Genomic DNA, 22593 nt, shown 5'->3' on the forward strand with positions numbered 1-22593 from the left:
AATATTTTTAGTATTTTTTACAATTGAAATTATTGTACAAGATTAATTTAGAGATTTTTTGTATAGGGAACAAATTTTCTTACTTTTGTGTCTTGATTTTTTTTTTAATAAAAATTTTTGTTTTTATAAAAAGGATTTAAGGACATTGCTTTTTAGTATCATTTAGTATAAGTGATTTTAGGAGAGATTAAAAGATAATATTTTATTAAATAGGAAGAGCGTAGAAATTTTTAGGTATTTTTTAAGATTAAATATTATTCGCGCTTTAAAATTGAACGGGAAATAGGTACTTAAAATTCAAATAAATTTATTAGTCCAAATTAAAACTTTCATTATAATTTGGCGAGCAATTTTTCAATAATTTCTTTCACCGCAAAGTTGCTGGGGATGAACAGGACCCCGGACTTTCGAGGAGGCCTATTGCAAATTTTTTCACGGGGCACTACCCAGTAAAGTATCACTTCCATTGGCTGGAGAAATCGGGCTCTTCTTTGTGCAGATTTTGTAGGGAAGGTGACGAAACCGCCATACACATCCTTTACGACTGCCCAGTACTGGCTGTCTGGCGTCGCAATTATTTTTGGACAGGGTTTCCTATGCATTCGGGAACTGCTATTTAACTCCCTTGGGAATATCTGCAGCTTTACATTTAGAACGGGGATATTATGAGCGGGAAAGGTTGCAATGACTCGGGAAGGTCCTGCTGCCCCACGGGGTTTCCTTAATAATCTACAACATCTATAATAAAAATTATAGTCTGGGATTTGAGTTTTTCCAAAACTTTTGCACGTACCATCCCGAAAAGTATATTACAATTAATTATGTAATTTTCGAAATCAAGCTATTTTAAATATTATTCGGCATTATAATTTAATTTTGGAATATAAACGATTCTTTATAAATGAAAATAAATTTTTTTTTTCGTATAATTATTTTATAAATTTTATTTTTAAAATAAGAACTTTTAAACTATAATACTTTTAAATTTAAATTTAATTTAATGAACTTATGACCTTTAAAGGTTTAAATATTACCTTCAAAAGTTATGATTTCAAAAGTCATGTACATATTTAGGTAGTTGTTGTTCTCTTTAAGAAACAAAAAGGATAAGGTACTTGTGTAACCTTTTGAAATGTCTAAAAATAAAATTGAATTTTTGAATAAGAATTTTTGAAATTAAAATATGAATTTTAATTACTACTTAAGTATTTCAATTTTTTTGCTATATTATACTTATATTTTCAATTATTTCCTTTATAAAATAAATTTTCTTTAAAATGTAGTGCCGAGTATTTTACTATTTTTGTAAACTTATATTAAGTAATTGTTTATTTCCGGTTCGAAGACATTGAACGTTCCACATATTCGAATATTTATTTAAGAATTTATTCTTATATATTTAAGTATATCCTTGAGTTTATACTGTTAGTATTTAAATTCGAAAAGTTTTATTGTCATAGGGTGTTTTAGCAATAGAAAGTGTTGAGAATTGCCTTGAATCTTCTTGAATTGCCTCCATACAACGTTGTTTGCATTTCTGCAATTTTATGTTGGCAAATAGTATTCTAAGAGTAAGTAGGTGTACCGGGAATTTTCAAAATTTTGATGCAATTTTATATTTGTACATTCTTCTTATAATTATACACTTTAAATTGCATTTACTATTCAAGTAACTTCCCCAATCGACATTCTCAGTTCTCTCCGCCTCGACAAAATGCCAAAGAACATTTTCAGCCTTCAGTCATAATTGAAAAGTTTATGATTGAATTTATGATTGAAAAAATCCTTCTAATTCTACCATGGTGCTTCCTATTTCTTTTCTAAGAAAAGGCGTACTATTATATTATTTTCGCTTTATTCTGTTCATACTTATTACCCGTCTCGTACATTATATTATTTCTTAAACAACCTATATCAAAATAACTTTTGCCTATAAGGAAAAAGAATTGTTCTATATTCAAATACTTACTTGAACATTAAAGCAATTGAAATGTACAAAAATTGATTATGTCATTGTTAAGGAAAAAGTGACCATTAAGAAAATTTTTTTTTCCTCTTTCTTTATGGAATTTTGCCAAAAAAATATTAAAATTTCAAATTTGTTAAATCAATATTTGAACTTTTATGCAATAGCAAATAGTTATATTTGTGTAAGTGAAAATTTTCAAATTAGACAAATTGAAAAATTACAAGTAATTTTTTTTTGCTTTTTATTTTTAATTGAAATATTTGGCAAAACGCGTGTTAAAAAGTGTAAAAAATTTTTAATTTTACGCTTACAATGAATAATTAAGTACAAATAATATTGGAATTTTAGTTATTATATCAAAAAGAGTAGATTTAAAATATAAAAATGAAGGATAAATAAATACAAAAGGAAAACATATTTAAGTGCCTAATAATATGCAAATATTTGTGAAATCCATGTATGTGGAAATGCCATTCAGAAAGTGTTTTTCCTATTTCCTCTTCCTAATAAATTGATCTAATAATTATAAATTTTGCAGTGTTAAATTTGAGTCATTGATTGCGCTACTTGTGATTTGCGTTACAAGTTGAACGGGAACTGGTGTTAAAGCTCTAGTTTTTCATGGAAATTTTTGGGGAAAAAATTTTTCGCAAGTGAAAGAGAATTGATCTCAGGCGCCTAGAATCATTTTTTAATGGTGAAAGAAAATCAGATTGAAAAAATTCTGTCTGACAATCCACAATTCACTCACAATTTTTTTTTTCTCATCCGAGTAATAGCTGTTAAAATGTCAAATTTTGATTAATAAATTTTGATTTTACGTAGTTTTAACTAGGCCATTATAGTATAATCGCAAAGCTGTTATTTCCAAAAATTCAGTCGGCTTTTTGAATTCTTATTATTAAATTCCAAGTCTCATAGAATAAAACCTTCACACATTCACTCAGTTGCACAGCCAGGCGCCTTTAAAGGTAACATTTAACTCAAAGTTGTTCCTCTGTACCATTAGCTCTAAAATTTTCAAGATAATTATATAATATCTTACATATTACTCGTATAGTAAAAAATATATCGTAGTGAATTTTGTTTACTTTCGTGATTTTTAATAAAAAATAAAATGTTTAAATTTCTTAAATAACTTTTAAAATTGCATAATTTTATTAAAAAAAAATTTATTTTATTACTTTGTGTCTCTCTGAATTTTAAAGATTTTTATTAAAAATTCAAATTTTGATTTCTGAATATTAATTGCAAGACTCCAGGTTTTCATAAACTACACTCGTATACATACTCATATACATTCAATATTTTTAAGATAACTAACGAAGAAAAAGTAAAATTGGCGATAAAAAGCAATTTTTTACTTAATTAGAAATGAAAAGTTAAAGGAGAATAAAGAAGAAAAAAATATTTAATTTTTTTTTTAAATTTGAATAAAAATTTTAAAGTTGTAATAATTTTATTAAAAAATTTTTATAGAATCCTTAATTTTGTATATGATTCCATTTACTTGAGTAGATTTCAGTTCTATTTTATTTGATATTTTTCGAAAATTATCATTTTAATAAAAATGCATTAGCATCGAGACGAATATATAATTCTGCGAGTCTACCTTTAACGGCTTGGTTGGCTATGATACCCATGTATAGGTTTATGCAAATTTTATCCTATATAAGACTTAAAATTTTAATTAGTAAAATTATTTTAATAAAAAATTTTAACGAACCACATGATTTTCTTATTAATTTTATGCCCTTTTATTTATACGTATACATATACTTATATAAAGGTGATGAGGGTACATAATTAGGTTTTACAACTTATGTATATATACTTGTATAATGTATATTTATACATAAGCACTTACATATTGCAAACATTTATAACTCATAAATTAACACAAAATCCTTCTCAGTTGAAAACTTTTACAGAAAGCTTAAAGAACGTGTAAGTACATATAAAATCTTCCCTCATTTTAAATTTTAGTAAGTATACGAAAGTAAGTACACTATATGCATGTATGAGGCAATCTTGTTATGAAGGTACAATATGAGCATTATATTGTACATAAGTAATATTAATAATTATATACGTATAAAAGAAATATAAAAATGCAATAAAATCTGAAAAACAAGGAAAAAATATTTAAGACACAAGAAAAAAAAAACAAAAAAAATCAAATCAATTTCACTTTTTCTTTTACTTTTTTATAGCCAAGTTGTAATAACAAAAAAAAAAAAATTATAATAATAATAAAGCACATGAAAAAAGGAAATTCAAATACATATAAAAATAATAACAAAACAAAAAACAACAGTAAAATAGCGAAACAAAAACAGGTAACCCACTTAAAATGCAATCAAAATATGGTTTCTAACTTTACCTCAATTTCCAAGTAAAAATGTCTAAGTGTACATACATACACACATACATTTCTATAAGTATGTTATTTTATTCTTTATTTTCTCTTCTTTTAAATCATCAACACTACATAATTCTCCAATTTAACTTCCTTGTTATAAAATGGAATATAAAATAAGTACACATTTGTATACGCGATGGAGTATGAAAGAAAGTAAAAAAAAAAAAAAATATGGCTATAAAAATTTACTCCACCATTACCACCTGTCTCTGTCTACCCTTCGCTCTGTTTCACTCTCCTACTCTTCAATTCATATCTTTATTTCACACTATTTTCAAATTTCAACCCTCTTTTGCCTTTCGTAAATCTTAATCAGCTTAAAAGTAATTGAGCAGTGTTACTTAGTTTTTGTTGTATACGTAATAAGTATGTACTGTCATATCATTGTCGCCGGATTTTTTTCTTACCTAAATTATTCTTATTTCTTTTTTTTTTCCTTGTCACCTAAATATATTACAATTTTATAGTAAATAGTGTTAGTATTGTTGTTGTGATTGTCGTAACAATAATTCTTCTGAAATTATAAGTAAATCATGTTATGCGTAGATACATACATAAATATATTATTTTTCTTATATATTATACCTTATCATTATTGTATACATTTGTATGTGTATATTTTCGATTACTTGTATTTTATAAAAAATATTAAAAAGAGAATTTTTTAAAATGCATCAAAGAATTACACATGTACAAATATTATGTCTATACTTTTTGAACTTATGTAGTATTGGCAGGGTTGCCAATTAGAAAATTTAAAATTATTTATCCGAAAAAAAAAAAATTGGATTCTCCGATTTTTGTATAATTCTAATGCATTTACTTGGTTCTGTTTTATACAATTTGGTCTTTCAACATAAATTTGCAACACGTTGAATCACCACTGAACTAGTTGAATTACTATTCGAAAATTGAAATTTAAAAAAATTTAAGTTTGAATAAACTTTAACTGTGAGTGACTGTGATCAACATGTTTTTAACCTTTAACGAGCTGAATAGTGAGTAGGATGGGCAGCATAATATTAAAAAATTAAAAGTCATCGAAAGACACACCCAACCTTTCATCAGACCTATCAATAGTAGGGGAATTTAATTCAACCTAAAATGCACGTGGATGGTCATAAACTCCAAAAACTAGTCAAACTGTGTTTTTGTAAAGGCACGGAAGTTCTGTCACAGCGCTTTAGGCTAATTACAAAAGTCTTGTTCGCTTTAGCCGTTTTATCCAAAGCCTCTCCCCTGTAAGTGCAGGTAAATCGACATTTACTTACTGTTCCAAACGCGCCCTATGTTTCATGGGACAGTTATTTATTTTTCAGTTACTTGAGGGACACCCAGATCCCTATAAGTGTCTATATTTGAAAACCTTAAATTTTGTCTGAGTACCCCAAAAATTTAAGATTTGGCAACCTTTAATACTAGTGAATCTACTCTATAATCCCTAGTATATATGCTATCTTCCTTGAACATTCAAGCCCACCTTATATATTTTATTATACAAATTCTTTATTAAATGCTGTTCAAACAGTAATCATTCTTACAAAGTACATTCATATTTATGTTTGAATGTTTATGATTTTAGCTGTAATAATTGGGTTAACGACATTTTCTCTTCTCATATTTTTGTTTTCCTTGATTTTTGATTATCATTATATACATATATACCCACTTTTACATTCTTACTTTTATTTAAGAAATGTTAACATGACTGCTATTATTATTATTATTGTTGTTATCAACATTCTCTGCGAAATATAAAAAAAATTATGCACGTAAGTATAAAATCATAACTTACAGTATGATACCATCAGATTTTAGAGATTAATCTTAAAATATTAAAATAAACTTTTTTCGTATTAAATTTTTAAAATTTTAAAATTGTGAGTTTTTTTATTAAAAGGAAGAAAAATGCATGAAAGTTTGCTGTTCATCATTAAAAGCAACTCTTACGTATGCTTACAATTATGCACATATATACCGCCTGATGGTTTAGTGAAAAAGTGTTTCATAATATGAGCAAGTAAAGAATATTCCTCAAAAATAATTATTTGTCTTGAGAACAAATCGGGCATAGAATCGAAGTTAGAACATCACAGATTAGAACATTCGCAATTAGAGTCAGAGCTAAATTTAAAAAGACATACTGTCAATGAAATCAGAAATGATGTGACCAATTTTCCATATATAGTTATATTATTTGAATATAATTACATTTTGAAGCTACATGCACTTCTTCAAATATTTCCCAGCGATAATAATATTCACACTAAAACTTAATAAGAGTAAAAATTCAATAAGGTTTAAATCTGCCACAATATGGTTTGGTTTAGTTTTCACTTCGATATTTGAATTTTTAATAGAATTCCATGAATTTTGATTTCTGTTTTAAATTTGTTAACTAAATTTTCAATTGCACAATTTTTATTTAAAAGGTTCTAACACCTATCATTTATTCAGATTCGAATCCAGGAAATATCTATACATTTGTGCTAATCTTAATCTTATACAAATAAAAATTTAAGCGTTTATAACAGAGACATTAAGTAATTCAATTTTATATTTGCTTTTGGCTTTATGAAATAGGAAAAACAGAAAATTTGAATATAAGAATTGCAAATTTTTTTTTGCAGTTTTATCACATTTTATTAATGCAAAGTACCTTATATAACCTTATACAATTTTACTGGCATTCTTTCAACTATATTTTAAGAAAAAAACCCAAAAACAAGTTCACTTCAAGCTATTTGTGACTATTTAAAATCTCATTAAGGTAAAAATGTATATTTTGTATTTAAAATTTTTTTATCTTAAATTTGTTTTTTAAGCATTTGATAAACTTGCAGCGTTAAACATATTTTTAACAATATATTATTTTATAATCATAGACTCAACAGTAATAAAATTTAAAATATTATACACAAAAGAAGAAATTTTATCTTTTATTCAATGTGATGGTGATTGCTAAAATTCGCTAACAATAAGACGACAGAATACAAAGGAATGATAAAATTATTTAAGCGCAACTTAAAAGCGAAAGTTTTTTTTATATGTAATTTTAAGCAGAGAGTATGAAAAACAGAGAGAGAAATATATAAAATATACGTGTATATATATAAAAAAGAAAAGAAAGGAAGAATAGGACAACAAAATCGTGTCAAAAGTTTTCTCGGTTTTGTAGCCTTCGGCACATTGAAAACAAAATAAAATATAATATCACTTTTCGGTCTGCATTAGTGCAAATAAAATACAAAGGATAATAAATATGTCTCACTTTTCTATTTCGTCCTTTTTCATGAATATTATTTTTCTTTGTTGCATGTACATATATATATAGTCAGGCGATAAAAAGAGGAAGATTCATTCTATTTTTTGTTTATTTTCTGTTTATTTTTTCTTTAAACGATTCATTCATTCAATGTACTACTGCTATGGTTTCCTTTTTATATTTTTACGAATTGTAAATAAGTATTTTATATAAAATTTATTATTTTTTCATAAAAAGAAAATAAAATGAAGTTGAATACCTTATCCAAAGTAATTGTTTGTTAAATAAAATCCGTTTAAATGCATTAAAACATATTTGAATATATATGCAAAGATGTACAAAGAATAAAGTACTAAAAAAAAAAAGAAAGGAGTCAACAAAGCAATAAAAAGGATAAAATTTAAAATCTCATTAAGACAATGATAACTTGATATGAGTATTTTGTTTTTTTTTTGTTCTTATTTTTATTTGTACAGCAGGATTTTTACACATTCTGGTAAATAAAATATTGTAAAGGATATCATTGAAAACTGATATATTTTCATCATCATTTACTCTTCTCTTTCTCTCTTTATTTCTGCGTTATATTTCTCATTATTGTTGATAATGTCGTAAACTTTTTCTTGTTGGTTTTTCTTAATTTGTTTTTTTATATAGACGTGCGTGTTAATTGAAAAACAAGATGAATGATTTTCTCAAAGACTCAAAGTGAAATTTATTCACTTTTTAGAATTCAATATGAAAAATGTATATATGATTGTAAGTGCACTAAATTTAATGTTATATGGATAAGTAAGATTTTTGTCAATTATTTAAATTAAGGAATAAATGTTTTTTAAAAAGAGTAAGATTTATATTAAATATAAAAATATTATTAGTTATACTCCTAACTAACATTATCCCACGTAACCCCTAAAATACTCGAGAAAATTATAATTTTCGTGTATAACAGTGACAATTATCTAAAGTTATCAATCGCTGCAAATTGGCATTACTGCTCTTCTATTAATAATTTATTTGTTTATAGGCTTAATGTGTATAACGTGAACGCTCGAACTTATACGCATACAAAGTGTTATACGCGTAAAGTGTTATACATATAAATTGTTATACATCAAGACTTTTATATGTTTAAAATGTTATAATACAAGCCTTGTATGTAAAATGGAACTTAAACAATGTTTAAGAGATTCATAAATGAAATGTTGTTTAAGAGTAAAAACACTCCAAATGTATAACACAATCCATATATATAAAAAAGTCATTGAGAGAAATAGTTATAAAAATTTTTCCCGTATAGATGAATTTACATTTTGTTAAAAAAATTAATAGTAATTCTTGATATTTAAATGTATAACTTTATCGAAAATATGAAAACTGTTATATAAAAAAATTTTGTTTAATTTAAACATAGTTTTTTTTTTTAAATTACTTACATTGAATTTAAAAAAAAACTATTTTTTCTGCTCTGCACTTCTTTGCATTCAACAATTGTAATTGAATTTTTTTTTATATAAAAGTGTACATAAATGTATACAAAAAAATCTAACTGTAATATTAACTTGTTCGTGTATGTACATATATACTTCTATATGCTTGTATAAAAATTATAGTAAAATCAATTGAATCACAGTCATGCGGAAGAAATTTTCTACTATACAATATGCAGGAAAAAAAAATCTGTAATACTTTATGTAAGTATAACAGTTTACTACATATTGGCATCATCATCGTATAAAATATTATTATCATGTTCATTGCAATCATTTTTATCTTTGAAAAATCATCAAAGAACACTGTAAAGACGTTATTTATTTTGTTTTCGAATACAACTGTTATATAATATGTATTTGTGTATGTATATTATATATAAAGAAATCATTTACTTTTTTTTTTGTTGTAAATAAAGCTCGTCATTATATTAACAAAAGAAAATAACAATAGAAAATTTTATTTCTTTAAGGATTTGTTATTTTGAATAGATGTAAGTACAAAGCCAAAAGGATTTAACCCGTCATCACGATATTAGATCTAAATGTATATATAAATTGTCATATTTGTATGTAATATATAACTATGAGTGTATATTTGTATATATCTTTGTACATTAACGATTTATTGATTTGTACTATATATATACTGATGTACTCAAAGCGTTCTTCAATACTCGAAATAAAAAATTGTAATTTATGTAAGTCCTACTTATCAAGTGATTTTATTCAACCTTGAAATTTGTTATACAAATGTCATAATGAAATAAAATCACAAATTCGTTTTCTTTAAAGGAAAAACACAATTTGCTTGTATTTTTGTACACATTTAAATATGAAAATCAAATATAAATTTAAAATTAATTTGTAGGACGATAAAATTCTGTACAATTCATCGACCATCATCATTCTGAATCGATTTGTTTGTATAACAATGCAAGCAAATCTATTGCCGTTTTGGATTCATCCTTAGTTGAGAAACGTTTAATTAGGAAATGTTCAATTGGGGAGTGTTTTAATTAATTTATTTGGATGAAACATTTTATTTGGAAACCATAAAAATTTCTCCGAATTTTTCATTTAATCATTATTTTATCGTAACTCATGAATAACTGTGTACTTTGTGGATGTAGGTTAATTTATTGTATTTGTATACTTATTTTTCGAATCTTCATTTATTTTTAATGTTGTGCAGAAAAAAAATTTTTTTGACAATCATTACAAAATTGAATTTAAATTTGATGAAACATTTTTTTTATTATCAAATAATCTAAAAGAAAATTTTTTCATTTACTTAAAAATGAAAATGTCGAAGCGTTCATCCTTATTTCCAATTATATCCTTTGTATAATAAAAAAAATTTTTTTTCTTATATTTTGCTTAATTAATTACTCTGTTTATCTTTTATTTTCGTACTTAATAATTACATTTTTGCGATAATTAATAAAATTGTGTTAAGAGTAGATTTACATTTAAATTATTTCGAAATTTAAGTATTTTAAATTATAATTTAAAATTTAATTTATTGTCATAGAGTGGAGTATATAAATTGTATAATATGTGAGTACGTGTGTTTGAGTCTCTCTTTACAATAAACTGTTCTACACTTTTCTCTTTAATTTTAATTTATTATTCAAAAATATTTATAATTAATATCAAAAAAAAATGAAGGAAATATGTGAGAAATTCTTTGCAGTGCGTATGAAATTAAGAGAATTAAAAAAAATTTTGGGTTAAATCGGAGTTGCCATTTGATTTTCATAAAATTGTCAATTCATTTTGAAATCCGTTCGAGTATTTGTCATGAAAGGACGACAAACAAGTAATATGCCAAAAAGGAAAAAAAATTTTTTTTTTTTACAAATAAAAACTTGAAATAAATTTATTTTGAAAAATCCTTAAAGAAAACTTTTTAATGCATTCATGTTTGCTTATACTACATTGTGTGTGAATAGGAACAAATTCAATTCGAATTTTATCAATAGTAAAAAAAAAATAACTTTTAGTTGAAATAATTCAAGTAAAAGTTTTTTTGTTAGTAATTTAATCAGACAAAATATCAAATGTAATGTTATGCTACGTCTATTCTAAAAAAAATGAAAAACTTAAAAAAGAGGGAAATTTTAAATCCATTCCTATTTATAGATATAACAAATACCCACATTGTGTGGCGTTTATAGTAGTCTTTTTCTCTATTCTACATGTAAGGATTTTCGTTGAATTTATACGTACAATAAAGAGTAAAATCTAATTAAAAAAATAAAATGTATTACTTACTCAATAAAAAATATTTCATATTTGGGTATCAAGGTAATAAATACAGAGTGATTCATTTACAAGTCCTTATTTATATCCTGCGATTTAAAGGGCATTCAAAATCAGTGAAGTTCTCGTTTATTGTTTTACCCATTGAAAATTCATTTTAAATACTCCAAACTTTGATATTATAGTAAATGTCCGTTTTAAACGAAAATTATTGTAAGATAATTTCTGTTATAAGAAAAAGAGCTTATTCGTGAATCACCTTGTATCTAGATAAATTAAATTCAAATTTCAATAAATTCCAATTTTGTATTTATTTACTGAAATTCGATTTAATTTCCGAATAATTTGTCTTTCCTTTTTTTTTTTTTTGGGGAAAATCTAATTTTTTTGTAATAATTTGCATGAATTGAAAATTTTACCAAAATATTGTAAAATGCTACAATTTTTTAAACAAATTTCAATGATTTGTGAATTATATTTGAATATTGTGAATGACAATGATTTCAATGATTTGTGAATTATATTTTTCATAATATTTAAAGGAAAATTCAAGATAGTTAATTAGAAGGATGAAACGATGGAATATTTATTGTGAGAGTGCGAGACAGTTGCTCGCCTGCGACTAGGATGCTTCGGGGGCGGCTTTGTGGCCCCGTGGAGAATCTCGCGGCTTGATGTGACTGCTATACTGGAGTTTGTCACGGGCCTTGTCAATTATAGGGCTAATGTAGATGGGGATGGGAATAAACCGTGATGGGTTTAAAGCCCTCGGTCCTCGAGAAGGAAGAAAAAAAAAGATACTTATTTTGAAGGGAATATTTACTTGGCTCGAAAAGTATTTTGACTCACTTGTTTTCTATAAAACAAAAGTTTGCGAAACGCAAATTACATTCTTGAATTTCTTGACATTTTCGAGCCAAGTAAATTTCAAAATATTAAACACGAATTTGTACTAGCATACAAAGCTTTCGAGATTCCAACTATATAGAAGTAATATTAATCGGTTTTACGAGTTTTGTGAAATTATTTCTTTGTAATTATTAAAGTACATTCCAAACTAGTTAGAATTTTGAATTTCCTAGTTTTATTTGACTTTAAAACAAAATTTAAAATTCAAATAATTTCATTTCAATAACACTTATCTGCCTCTGAGTTCTCTCGAATTCGTCATTACAAAATTATTTAAAAAATGCTATTTTTTAAGAATTTGTATGTAAATTTTTGCAACAATTTTAAAGCTAAAAAAATTTAAATTTTTCGAAAAATTCAAAAAAAAATTTTTTTAACTAACTGAGACTCGACAAAACATAAATTTTGTTATTACTAATATGTGTGTTTTCTCTTACAAAAAAAAATCCGTTTGAGTATTTCATATTTTAATTAAATAAGCATTTTAAGTCTTTATATATAACAGAAGAAAAAATAAAAACAAAAAAATCCAATTTTGTATGTTTATGTATAAAAAATTATCCTTTAATACTTTGCTTGCATGAACAGAATGAAAAACATCTTTATTTTTAATGTTAGTAAGAGAAAATCGATTTTTGTTTTTTTGTGTATGTGCTCGCTCCTAACCACCCATCTTTCATGCTATACTGCTGTTACATAACATTGCAGTTATCCTTTAAATGACTTTGCAAAATTATGTTTATTTTTTGTGTTGTTCTTTTTTTTCTTTTGTTTCGAAAGCATCTCCCCGTTATGAAAATTGAAATTCTTAATGTTTTACAATAATCTCAATTCGCAGTTTTCTTTATCCCTTTCTTGCTTTTTTTTTTTGGAAAAGGAACAACAGAACATTAAAACGGCGTAATGGTGAAAAGAAAAAAAAAATAAAAACTGCAAGTAAGGTGACAAAATGTTTTTTTTTTTGTTTCAGTTTTCCGCTTGTCTCCCTTCCCGTCACCCTTTTTTCTTATATTTTCGCTTAACATGTACGTTTATAATTTAATTTTTGATACGAAAACCACCAGTTAAATCCCAAATATCTTGTTATCCTTTCTAAATTAAATTTTTATTTTTTTCTCTTATTTTTGCAATTTTTTATGTTTCTGTCATATAGTATTTTCAGAGTTAATAAAATAAGAAGAAATTAAATTCGTCTCTCTATTTAATTGGTTTTTCTCATTCTATTAAATTTCTTAATACAGAATTTTTCTTTTCTTTCTCACTCTCTCTCTCTCGGCTTCTTCACTTTTTATTTTAATTTTGCACTTAAAATGCCTCAAGCTAGTTAGCGTTGTTAAGTGAATGTACAAAGAAAAATGAAGAAAACAAGAAAATAAGTATAAGAAAAGAACAAGCTAAAAAAAAAACACAAACGAAGAAAAAGACAAAGAGTGAGAAAATCTGAAAGTGAATAACTCATATTGTTAAATACTTATGTACTCTAAATACAATTTTATAGCAGTGTACATTATGTAATAATTGTGCAAGTAAGTGTATTTTTTTCAAATAAAAAAAAAGGAAAAAGAAGAAAAATACAGGGGGAAGGGGGGGTCTTTAAAGGTGAAATCAGTTATTGGTGAGAATAAACTTAACGTGTTTTATCTCGGTTATAAAATAAAAGAATTTTCTTTTTATATATTTTTCTCATTCTTTAATCCATCTTGCGCGTTCACCACTTATTGGTTGACCTAATTATTTCGAAAAAAAAAAAATATGTCCCAAAGGAATTAAAAGTGATTCAGTGTAACTCGTTAAATGAAATTTTATATTGAATATTTATGTGTATGTATGTGTGTGTGTAATATTATGAAGTAAGAGCATAATTTATCAGTTTTATGGTTTTACTACGTTAAATTTATTACGTATAGTTATTTGAAAAATTTTGTGTAACTCTTGTCGAAGTATAGATGTAAGAATTTCCAGAATAGCATTTACGTTCTTATCTACTTGGTTTCAGAGAATTAAATTTATATGTATGTGTATAGGGAATTCAAGGTATATATAAGAAAAGGATTTAAGAAGATTGAAAATTTTATGTGAAAATAATTTACATAATGGTGTGCTATAGAAATATGCAGTAATTTTGAATTTAAATTTATATAAGATTAATAAATTATGTTTTAGTTTAAGTCCCAGTTGACATGTAAGATTATTATGTCAACGTGGACCAAATAATTAAATAACTTTAATAATCGTTTTTTTTTTTTGTTTGAACTTTTTAAGAAGTTCTATTTTTAGCATATTGTTACATGTAAAAATGAAAAAAATGCGCATATATGGGGTGTCTGAAAATTAGCAGTATTCCTGCATTAGAGTGATAGAGTTACTCCAGACCAGCAAGAAATGCCTATTGGAATTTTGCTTTTTGAGCCCATTCTTCTTGAGTTGTGAGGTCTCAAAGTTGAAATATTTGAAAACTACTGCTATAGCACTGTTAAGTCTCGGACAACCGGCTTTACACCCTGTCTATGAATTAAATACATAAATGGATCATTTGGAAGAACTTAAGTCACTGTCATCGTATTAAATTTGATAGCCTACCGATGTTTTAAAAATACGATTGTTTTAAGGATCGTGTAAAAATATGCCAGTGTGTAAAAACGACTGTTAAAATTTTAGCCGTAAATTTTTCTTTAACGCCAAATTATTTTTCTCTCATTCTTAGTACTTCTCATTTATTTTCCCCCTAGATTTATGCAATAAAACGAAATTGCTTTTGCATATTGTTGAGAGAAAAATTATTTTCCACCAACTTATTTTGCCTAACAAAATTTTCTAATTTTAAGTCAATTTAATACAAAATTTCAAATTTTAGTCAGTATGGTATTTCGGAATTTTTATATCCGAATTTTCGAATTTTCAGTTCGAATAATAAATTAGCTTATGCTTATATTTGGAAAATTATTTAATATTTTATTAAAATATTCATTGGAAAAGATTTTCTCATACCTAAACATTTCTCACGATCAATAAATAATGCATTCACTTTGGCTGCTAAACTACTTTCTAAATTATTTCTTGTTTTTAATAGCTCCTGAAGTTGAGCTTCAGATTCTTGTAAAAATTTATCTAATTTAGTAACTGATTCTTGAGTATCTTTTACTTCATCTACTAATCTAATTTGTGCTCCATCTTTACATAATTCATTACCTTCACGATGTGATCTCGCTTCTAGACGTGTTTGAGCTACCATTAATCCAACCGATTTATTTTGTATAGTTTTTAATATTAGGTCTATATATTTTTGTAAATCGAAAATTTCTTTTTGAACTTTGTGCAAATGATCTAATATTTGATTTTTTGCATTTTCAATTTCTTGTCCTCTACGTGATAAAGCAATATTTGTATTTGCCCAATGATCCCAAATTGAATTAGCTACAGAATTAATAATTTGTTCAATATCAGTTCTTAATTGTGTTGTTTTACTACGTTCCTGTTGAGAGCTATGCACACGTTGTCCACATGAAATTGACCATGATTCAGTATTTGTAATATTTGGATCATATTTTTCGATGCCACCATAATAATTAATACCACGACTGAAATCATTTAACTGATGGCATGTTGAATCAATACCTAATGCTGAATCCTTTCGCGTAATGTCTTCTTCAAGAGCGAATTGTGCTGCTCTACAATTTTGAAGTTGTTTCTTAATCTAAAAGTTGTATAATTAAAGTATAAAAATTAATAGTAAGTGAGTTTTACTTGTGAATAAAGAGACTCTAATTTTGATTGTTGATTTCTTATGTTATCAATTTCTAAAAGTAAAGCTTTTTCAGCATCATCATGAACTTTCTCTTGTCCTTTACGAGTTTCACGATGATATAAACATTCTTGAGCTATATGTAATGGGGTTTCTAAATCTTGTATTGCTTTAACGACTTGTTGTTTTACATTTGAAAAAGTATTTATTTCTGCCATTAATTTTTCTAACTCAGAATTTAGTTCATTTCTCCAAAAAGTTACATCTGTAATACGTTCACCGAGACGACGACTTGAATCCCTTTGTCCACCTGCACATTTCTCATCACATTCCGTCATTAATTTAATGCACTGGTTTCGTAAGCGTTCTGAATTGTTTCTGTTTTATTTGTTTTTAATCATTATGAACAATAAGAGCTTAAAAGTACTTATAAATTTTTTACCGATTCGAATTAGATGCCGAATAAAGTGATGCAGTATTTTGTGACCATTCACTTTGTGTATATCTCGTATATAAGGCCGCCCGGGCTGCATTTTGCGGATTTCTTTCAAATCCTGTTACAAAATTTGGAAATAATATTGGTTCTGTTAGCATTCCTGTTGGCATAAAACATGTATTTACAAGGCTATTTGTTATTGACTGTTCTGGTAAATGATTTGGTTCAAGTAATTCATATGTAAGAGTTGGTCGCCATGGATGTGGTTTTGTAGTCTTTAAAATATATTCTGCTTGTTAAATAAAATTCCCAATAATTTTCTAAATATATTTACCTGATAAGAAATTCCGACTCTTTTTGGTACAGATGGACCTGAAACCGGTTCAACACATGGAGGTGCAAAGGCGGAACTCCACGGTTGTAGCTGAGAGTATATTGTGTTTTGTTTTTCTACAACCATATTTGAAATTTAGAAATTATTGATTTTTATTTTGAAATTGAAAAAGATGATTTTAAATTTTTTTTCAAAATTGAATCCAAATATGTTAAAAATCATAAAAATTTCAACTTGAAATTATTAAAATTGATGTGAACAGAAAAATATAAAAAATGTTTATTTGAAATTTATTCAAAAAATCACTAAGTTCTTTTAAAAGAGAAAATTTAATATTTGATTGCAGTTAAAAATTAAAGTTTTAAATATGGCAGAAAAATTCGGTCTCAATTTGCTTCTAAAGTTTTCTAAAGAATAATGAAATTTACATTTTTGTTTGATTAGTTAAACTTCACGTTTATTAAGCTTCTAATGTTTTACAATTTCTTAAATTTTCTTTAACATTTTATAATATTGTTGACTGGGAATGATCTTCTTATGCCCATACATTTTTCTCTATCAATATGAAGGGCATTGTTCTTCCTTTTCAAATCCAATTCCAAATTAGCTTTCGTTTTCAACAACTGTTGATGTTGACTTTCAGAATCTTGTAATTTTCGGTGTAAATTTTGTACAGAATCTTGAATTTCTAATACTTCTTGTACCAATCTCATATGAGCAAAATCTCTGTTGAATTTTTAAAAAATGAATGAGTGGAGAAATTCAAAATGTAAGGTAGTACAATTAATTTCTACTTACTTGCACAATTCTATACCGTCGCGGTGTGATCTTGCCTCTAAACGTGTTTGAGCTACTTTCATTGGATTTGCCTTGTCTTCTATTGCTTTTTTTAACATTGCAATATGTTTTTCCATATCAAATATTTCTTGAATTGTTTTATGTAAATGTAATTGAATACGACTTTTTGCTTCAGCAGTTTCAGCACTACGACGTTCCAATGAACTATTTGTATTACACCAATGATCCCAAACGGCTGTTGCAACTGCATTTATTGTAGTTTCAGCTTCACTTCGTAACTGAGTACTCTTAGTTCGTTCTGTTTGTGATCTATTTATACGATTACTACTTGACATTGCCCATGATTCCATACTACTAACAGTTGGATCAATTTTTTCGATACCCGAAAAGTAATTTATTCCGCGACTGAAATTATTTAAACGATGACAAACTGAATCGATACCAAGCGTTGACTCTTTATGAGCAATATCATCTTCTAAAGAATGTTGAGCTGCTCTGCAATCTTGAATTTGTATACAACACTAAAAATTTATTATGAAGAAGAAAATAATATTAGTTCTTTGTGGAAATTTAATACACACACAAAACTATTTTACCTTTTCATAAAGTAATCTTAATTTTTGCTGACAGTTTCGTAAATTATCAACTTCTAGAAGTAATCTCTTTTCAACATGATCATGAACTTTTTCTATTTCTTGTCGACCTTCACGATGATATAGACATTCTTGAGTAATATGTAATGGGGCTTCAGTATCTTGGAGAGCTTTAGCAACATTTCTTTTACATTCATTTAAAACAGCAAGCTCCTGAATTAATTTTTCCAATTCAGTATTCAATTCATTTCGCCAAAATGTTGTATCAGTAATACGTTCACCAAGACGTCTACCAGCATCTCTTTGTGATTGAGAAGTTTTTTCATCAGTTTCGCGCATAGCACGAACTGCTTCACTTCGTAATCGTTCTGAAAGATTTCTATTACAAAAATATTTTTAATTCGAATTAATTTCATTTCACAAAAATATTTTATTTTTTAGATAAGTTTTTACCGGTTAACATTGGATTCAGAAAATCTTGACAAATTATTATTAACCCATTCGCCGGGTGTAAATCTTGTATAAAGTGCAGCTTTTGCGGCATGTTGAGGATTATTTTGATAACCCGAAACTAAATTCGGGTATGATACGGCGTTAGTTTGCATTCCTTGTGGTACAAATGTTGGAGCAATAATATCATTAGCATTTACATCATCCGGGACAGTATCACACATTTCATAAGCCAATGTTGGCCTCCATGGATGTGCACGTGCAGTCTAAATATTTATTAAATAATAATAAGAAATAATTTTGATTAATTTATAGTGATGAATTATTTTCTCATTAAGTACCTTATAATTATATCCTACGGTATTAGTTACGTTCGTTGGAGGATTTCCTGGTTGTAAAGGTGGTGGTAAACTACTCTCGTGCCATGGCTGAAAAATTCGATATTTTAAAAGTGATCTAAATTTTTTTTTTTTCAATTTCATTTATTAATGCACCACAAGCAAATAAATAACAATTTAATTTTATAATTAAGCATGATAAATTTACAATTGTGAATGGACTAAAAGTAGTTGGGAATGAGCGGTTAATATGTTAGAAGCATAAATTTTATTTGTATTTGAGTATCAAATTTTATGAGAAAAATGTTATGAATATACAATTTGGATCTTACAAAATCAAAAGTTTAACCAAAATTTTTGAAAAAAATTCTTGAAAAAAAATATTGGTCCTCAATGGGTTAATATGAACGTCATAAATTGGTTTTCTTTAATTAATTTGAAGTTATTTATTTTTAATCGAAACACGGTAACCACATTGTACTGAATTAATGTAAAAATTTTTAAAGTTTTGTTCTAGTAGAAGCTTAAACAACAGGTTTGCTTGAAATTTTATCACTTTTTAAGTATTCCCAGCCTGTATTATTTAAAGTTTTTATATAAAACGATGTAAATGAATAAACAAATTTTTATCTAATTTTGCTTAACACCTGTAAAATTTCAGATAAATTTCCAAATTTGTTTATACAACCCAAAATAAAATTCATAAATAAAATTATAAATTCTTTTATATTTCAAACTAATCTAGAAAACATTAAAAAATTCTATTATACAAGGTACATTTCTATATATACAAGGATTTAAAAGTGCATTGATCTAAAAGAATTTTAAGTAAATTATAAGACCTTGATGAATTACTCTGAAAAAAAAATAAAATTTTCAACATACATGCAAACCACTCTTAAAAAACAAATCAAAAAATGAGAGAAAACACAAAACAAAAAATCAAAAATTAAAAAAAAAAAAAAAAACAAGTTATACATAATTTTCCAAAAATTGTCGATAATCTCTTCTAGGTGGATACTGTCCTCCTTCGGATGTCCATTGATCCAATAAATTATCCTTGACCAATCTATGATCAAAAATTCGATTTTCAACATAAGATTCGGCATTCCACTTCATTTTCTATATTTGTATTTTGTTTTGCTTTTATTATTTCAGTTATCCTTTTTTATATGTCCTTTTTTGTGTATCCTCTACAGGAATTTGTTTTTTAATTTAATGGATGATGAATGTTTTAATCTAAAATGAAATGCATGGGCTATGTTTTTTTTGTTTTTTTTGGATTTTATTAGAAGACTTGTGGGTGATTCATTTTATATATGAAGAGTGTGCCCTGGTTATAATGTGCCTTTAAGAATAAAAATGAAAAATTAAAAAGAAATCTAGTTGAAAATAATCAATAATTTTTGTAAAAAAAAAAAAAAATGGGAGTGATTTTTGAATTGCAGGCTTTTTTATGCTTTTTCATATTTGCCTCTTTGGAAATTTGTTTTACTTACCAATGGTATATTGGATTGCTGTAGTACTCGTTTAAGTGTAGCTGGAGCAAATGGAAATGGATAAACTTTATTAATATAATTATCTTCTGTTTGCCAGCAGAGCATTTACCCAGTTTAGAGAAAAATTTTGTGGGTTTTTTTTTAATTAAAACTTGAAATATTTTTTTATTCACCTCACCTTCCTTTTATCGATTTTTTTTGTTTTTTTACTTTTTTACTATTTTTTTTTTACAAAGAATGTTAAAAATATTTTTCAAATTTCGAAAAAAACAAAAATTGAAATATTTTAACACTTTTGTAAATTTTTTCTTTATTTAAAAATTCGTAAAATATTTCGAAAATTTGAAAAACTCTTTTTCCAAAAAAAAGTTTCAATTTATCCGATTTGAAATTTCAAAAAAAAAAAAAAAGAAAAAATTATTATTAACTTCCGTATTATTCGATGTGTTGTAGAATTATTTAAGAAATTTTCGATATTACTACTATTGTAGTATAACAGTGTAAAGGAATTTTTATTATATTGAATAATATTCTAAAAATATGTATGTAATCTAAAAATAGAATAATAAATATGTGTATATGTATATGTATACATTTATATTGTGAATCTAAAGTTAGTTACCTTGTGAATTGTAGACAAAATAAAAAGGTAACTAACATTATTTAACCTGCATTTTTTTTTACTTATTTGGTTGTAAATCGATTAAACAATGGTAAGTTTGAGTTGCTTTTCTTTTGTTTTTCTGTTTTTTTTTGTACATATTTTCGAAATTGCTTAGCAATTTTCCTTATTTGGGTAATTTTTTTTTTTAAAATAAACGTGTGTGTTAGGTACTGAATGCTTTAATTTTAATTCAGGAAATGTATAATAAATTTATGAACCGGTTTACAATGAAATGGTCTAAAAGGTTGAATATATTATGTAAATTTTAACAGAAATGTTGAAAAATTCACAGACTCAGTACATAAATTGAGTGAATATTATTGACAAATATTGTTAAATTTCTTATTAAATTGAAAAAATCAAGGTATTAGAGCTATATATTTTTCAAGTCAGTGAATATCTATATAAGCACATATGAAAATATGAAATAGATGTTTTATATTTCACAAAACATGAGGTCTCCTGTACCTTCATCATATATACTTTCGGCTTAATATAACAGAATAAAATAAATAAGGGTGTTAGAAGCTGCACATGAGACTAAAACTGTACTCAGATTTTTGTTCTGTTTTCTTTTGTTTTTGGATTTTTATAAAATTTTTTTTTAAGGTATCCTAAAGTTGTTTTGGATCATGTATTTTCTATAATTTTCTCTTTTCTTATTTACAATTCCTTAAATGTTGCTATAGAATTGTAACATATTTTTTAAAATAGTTGAAATAAACAAGATAGTAAAAAATTTTTTTACTATATTTATTATGTTTTTGGCAGTCGACATGGAATCGTGTATTTTTTTTTTAATGCAGTAGAATTATTTTAAATTTTTGTATAGGTAAGGTATAATTTTGGAGCATATTATTTTTATCTCACTTTCTTAATAAAATTAATTTTATTCCATATTTTCATTTATCAAGAAAATGTATATTTGGATGAAATACACATGTTTGTGCACATTTACACTCATTCATTCGTTCATCAATTCGACAGTCCCAATAGGGACTGATAAAACTTAATTTATTAAATTTTTAAAAACGATGTACGTATTACAGTGAGTGCCAAGCCAAAACAATGTTTTATTGAAGTATACAATGGAGACTCTGCTTTAAGAAATCGACACATAAATTCTGAAGTATTTTGTTCATAGCACAGAAATAATTGAAGTTGCAGTAAGAAACCAGCTATTTCTGTAAGAATTTTTAATGATTGTATGTGTTCTTATATCGTACAAATTTGAAAGTAATTTTATTATTCTTCATATTGGGGCCTCTATATTGGGGCTATGAATTCGTTAAAAAATTTAATCGAAATTGTTTTAGTTCGTGTGGTATAGGGTGCAGAGTATAGACATTTATGTTCAAACCGCATCAAAAATAAAATAATCGTTCTTAATAGAGAGTTTACCCTCGTATCATAGACAGA

General features: G+C 25.9%; 2 protein-coding genes across 2 annotated transcripts; both read right to left on the reverse strand.

Annotated features, from left to right (window-relative positions):
• Positions 1-15264: 15264 nt before the first annotated feature.
• On the reverse strand, positions 15265-16958 carry LOC129613659 (tektin-3-like). The gene is made up of 4 exons (XM_055527814.1): positions 16833-16958; positions 16505-16773; positions 16065-16440; positions 15265-16014 (listed from the first exon to the last, which is right to left on the reverse strand). Exons 1-4 carry the CDS (start codon positions 16956-16958, stop codon positions 15265-15267), a joined length of 1521 nt encoding a protein of 506 aa, XP_055383789.1.
• A 371-nt stretch (positions 16959-17329) lies between these two features.
• LOC129613660 (tektin-3-like) lies at positions 17330-20678 on the reverse strand. Its single transcript, XM_055527815.1, has 6 exons — positions 20511-20678; positions 19015-19101; positions 18677-18939; positions 18227-18602; positions 17631-18151; positions 17330-17558 (listed from the first exon to the last, which is right to left on the reverse strand). Exons 1-6 carry the CDS (start codon positions 20613-20615, stop codon positions 17330-17332), a joined length of 1581 nt encoding a protein of 526 aa, XP_055383790.1. The 5' UTR covers positions 20616-20678.
• Positions 20679-22593: the final 1915 nt, after the last annotated feature.

Source organism: Condylostylus longicornis, unplaced genomic scaffold (genome assembly GCF_029603195.1).
Source record: "Condylostylus longicornis isolate FDR11 unplaced genomic scaffold, ASM2960319v2 ptg000085l, whole genome shotgun sequence".
Classification (NCBI taxonomy): Eukaryota; Metazoa; Arthropoda; class Insecta; order Diptera; family Dolichopodidae; genus Condylostylus; species Condylostylus longicornis.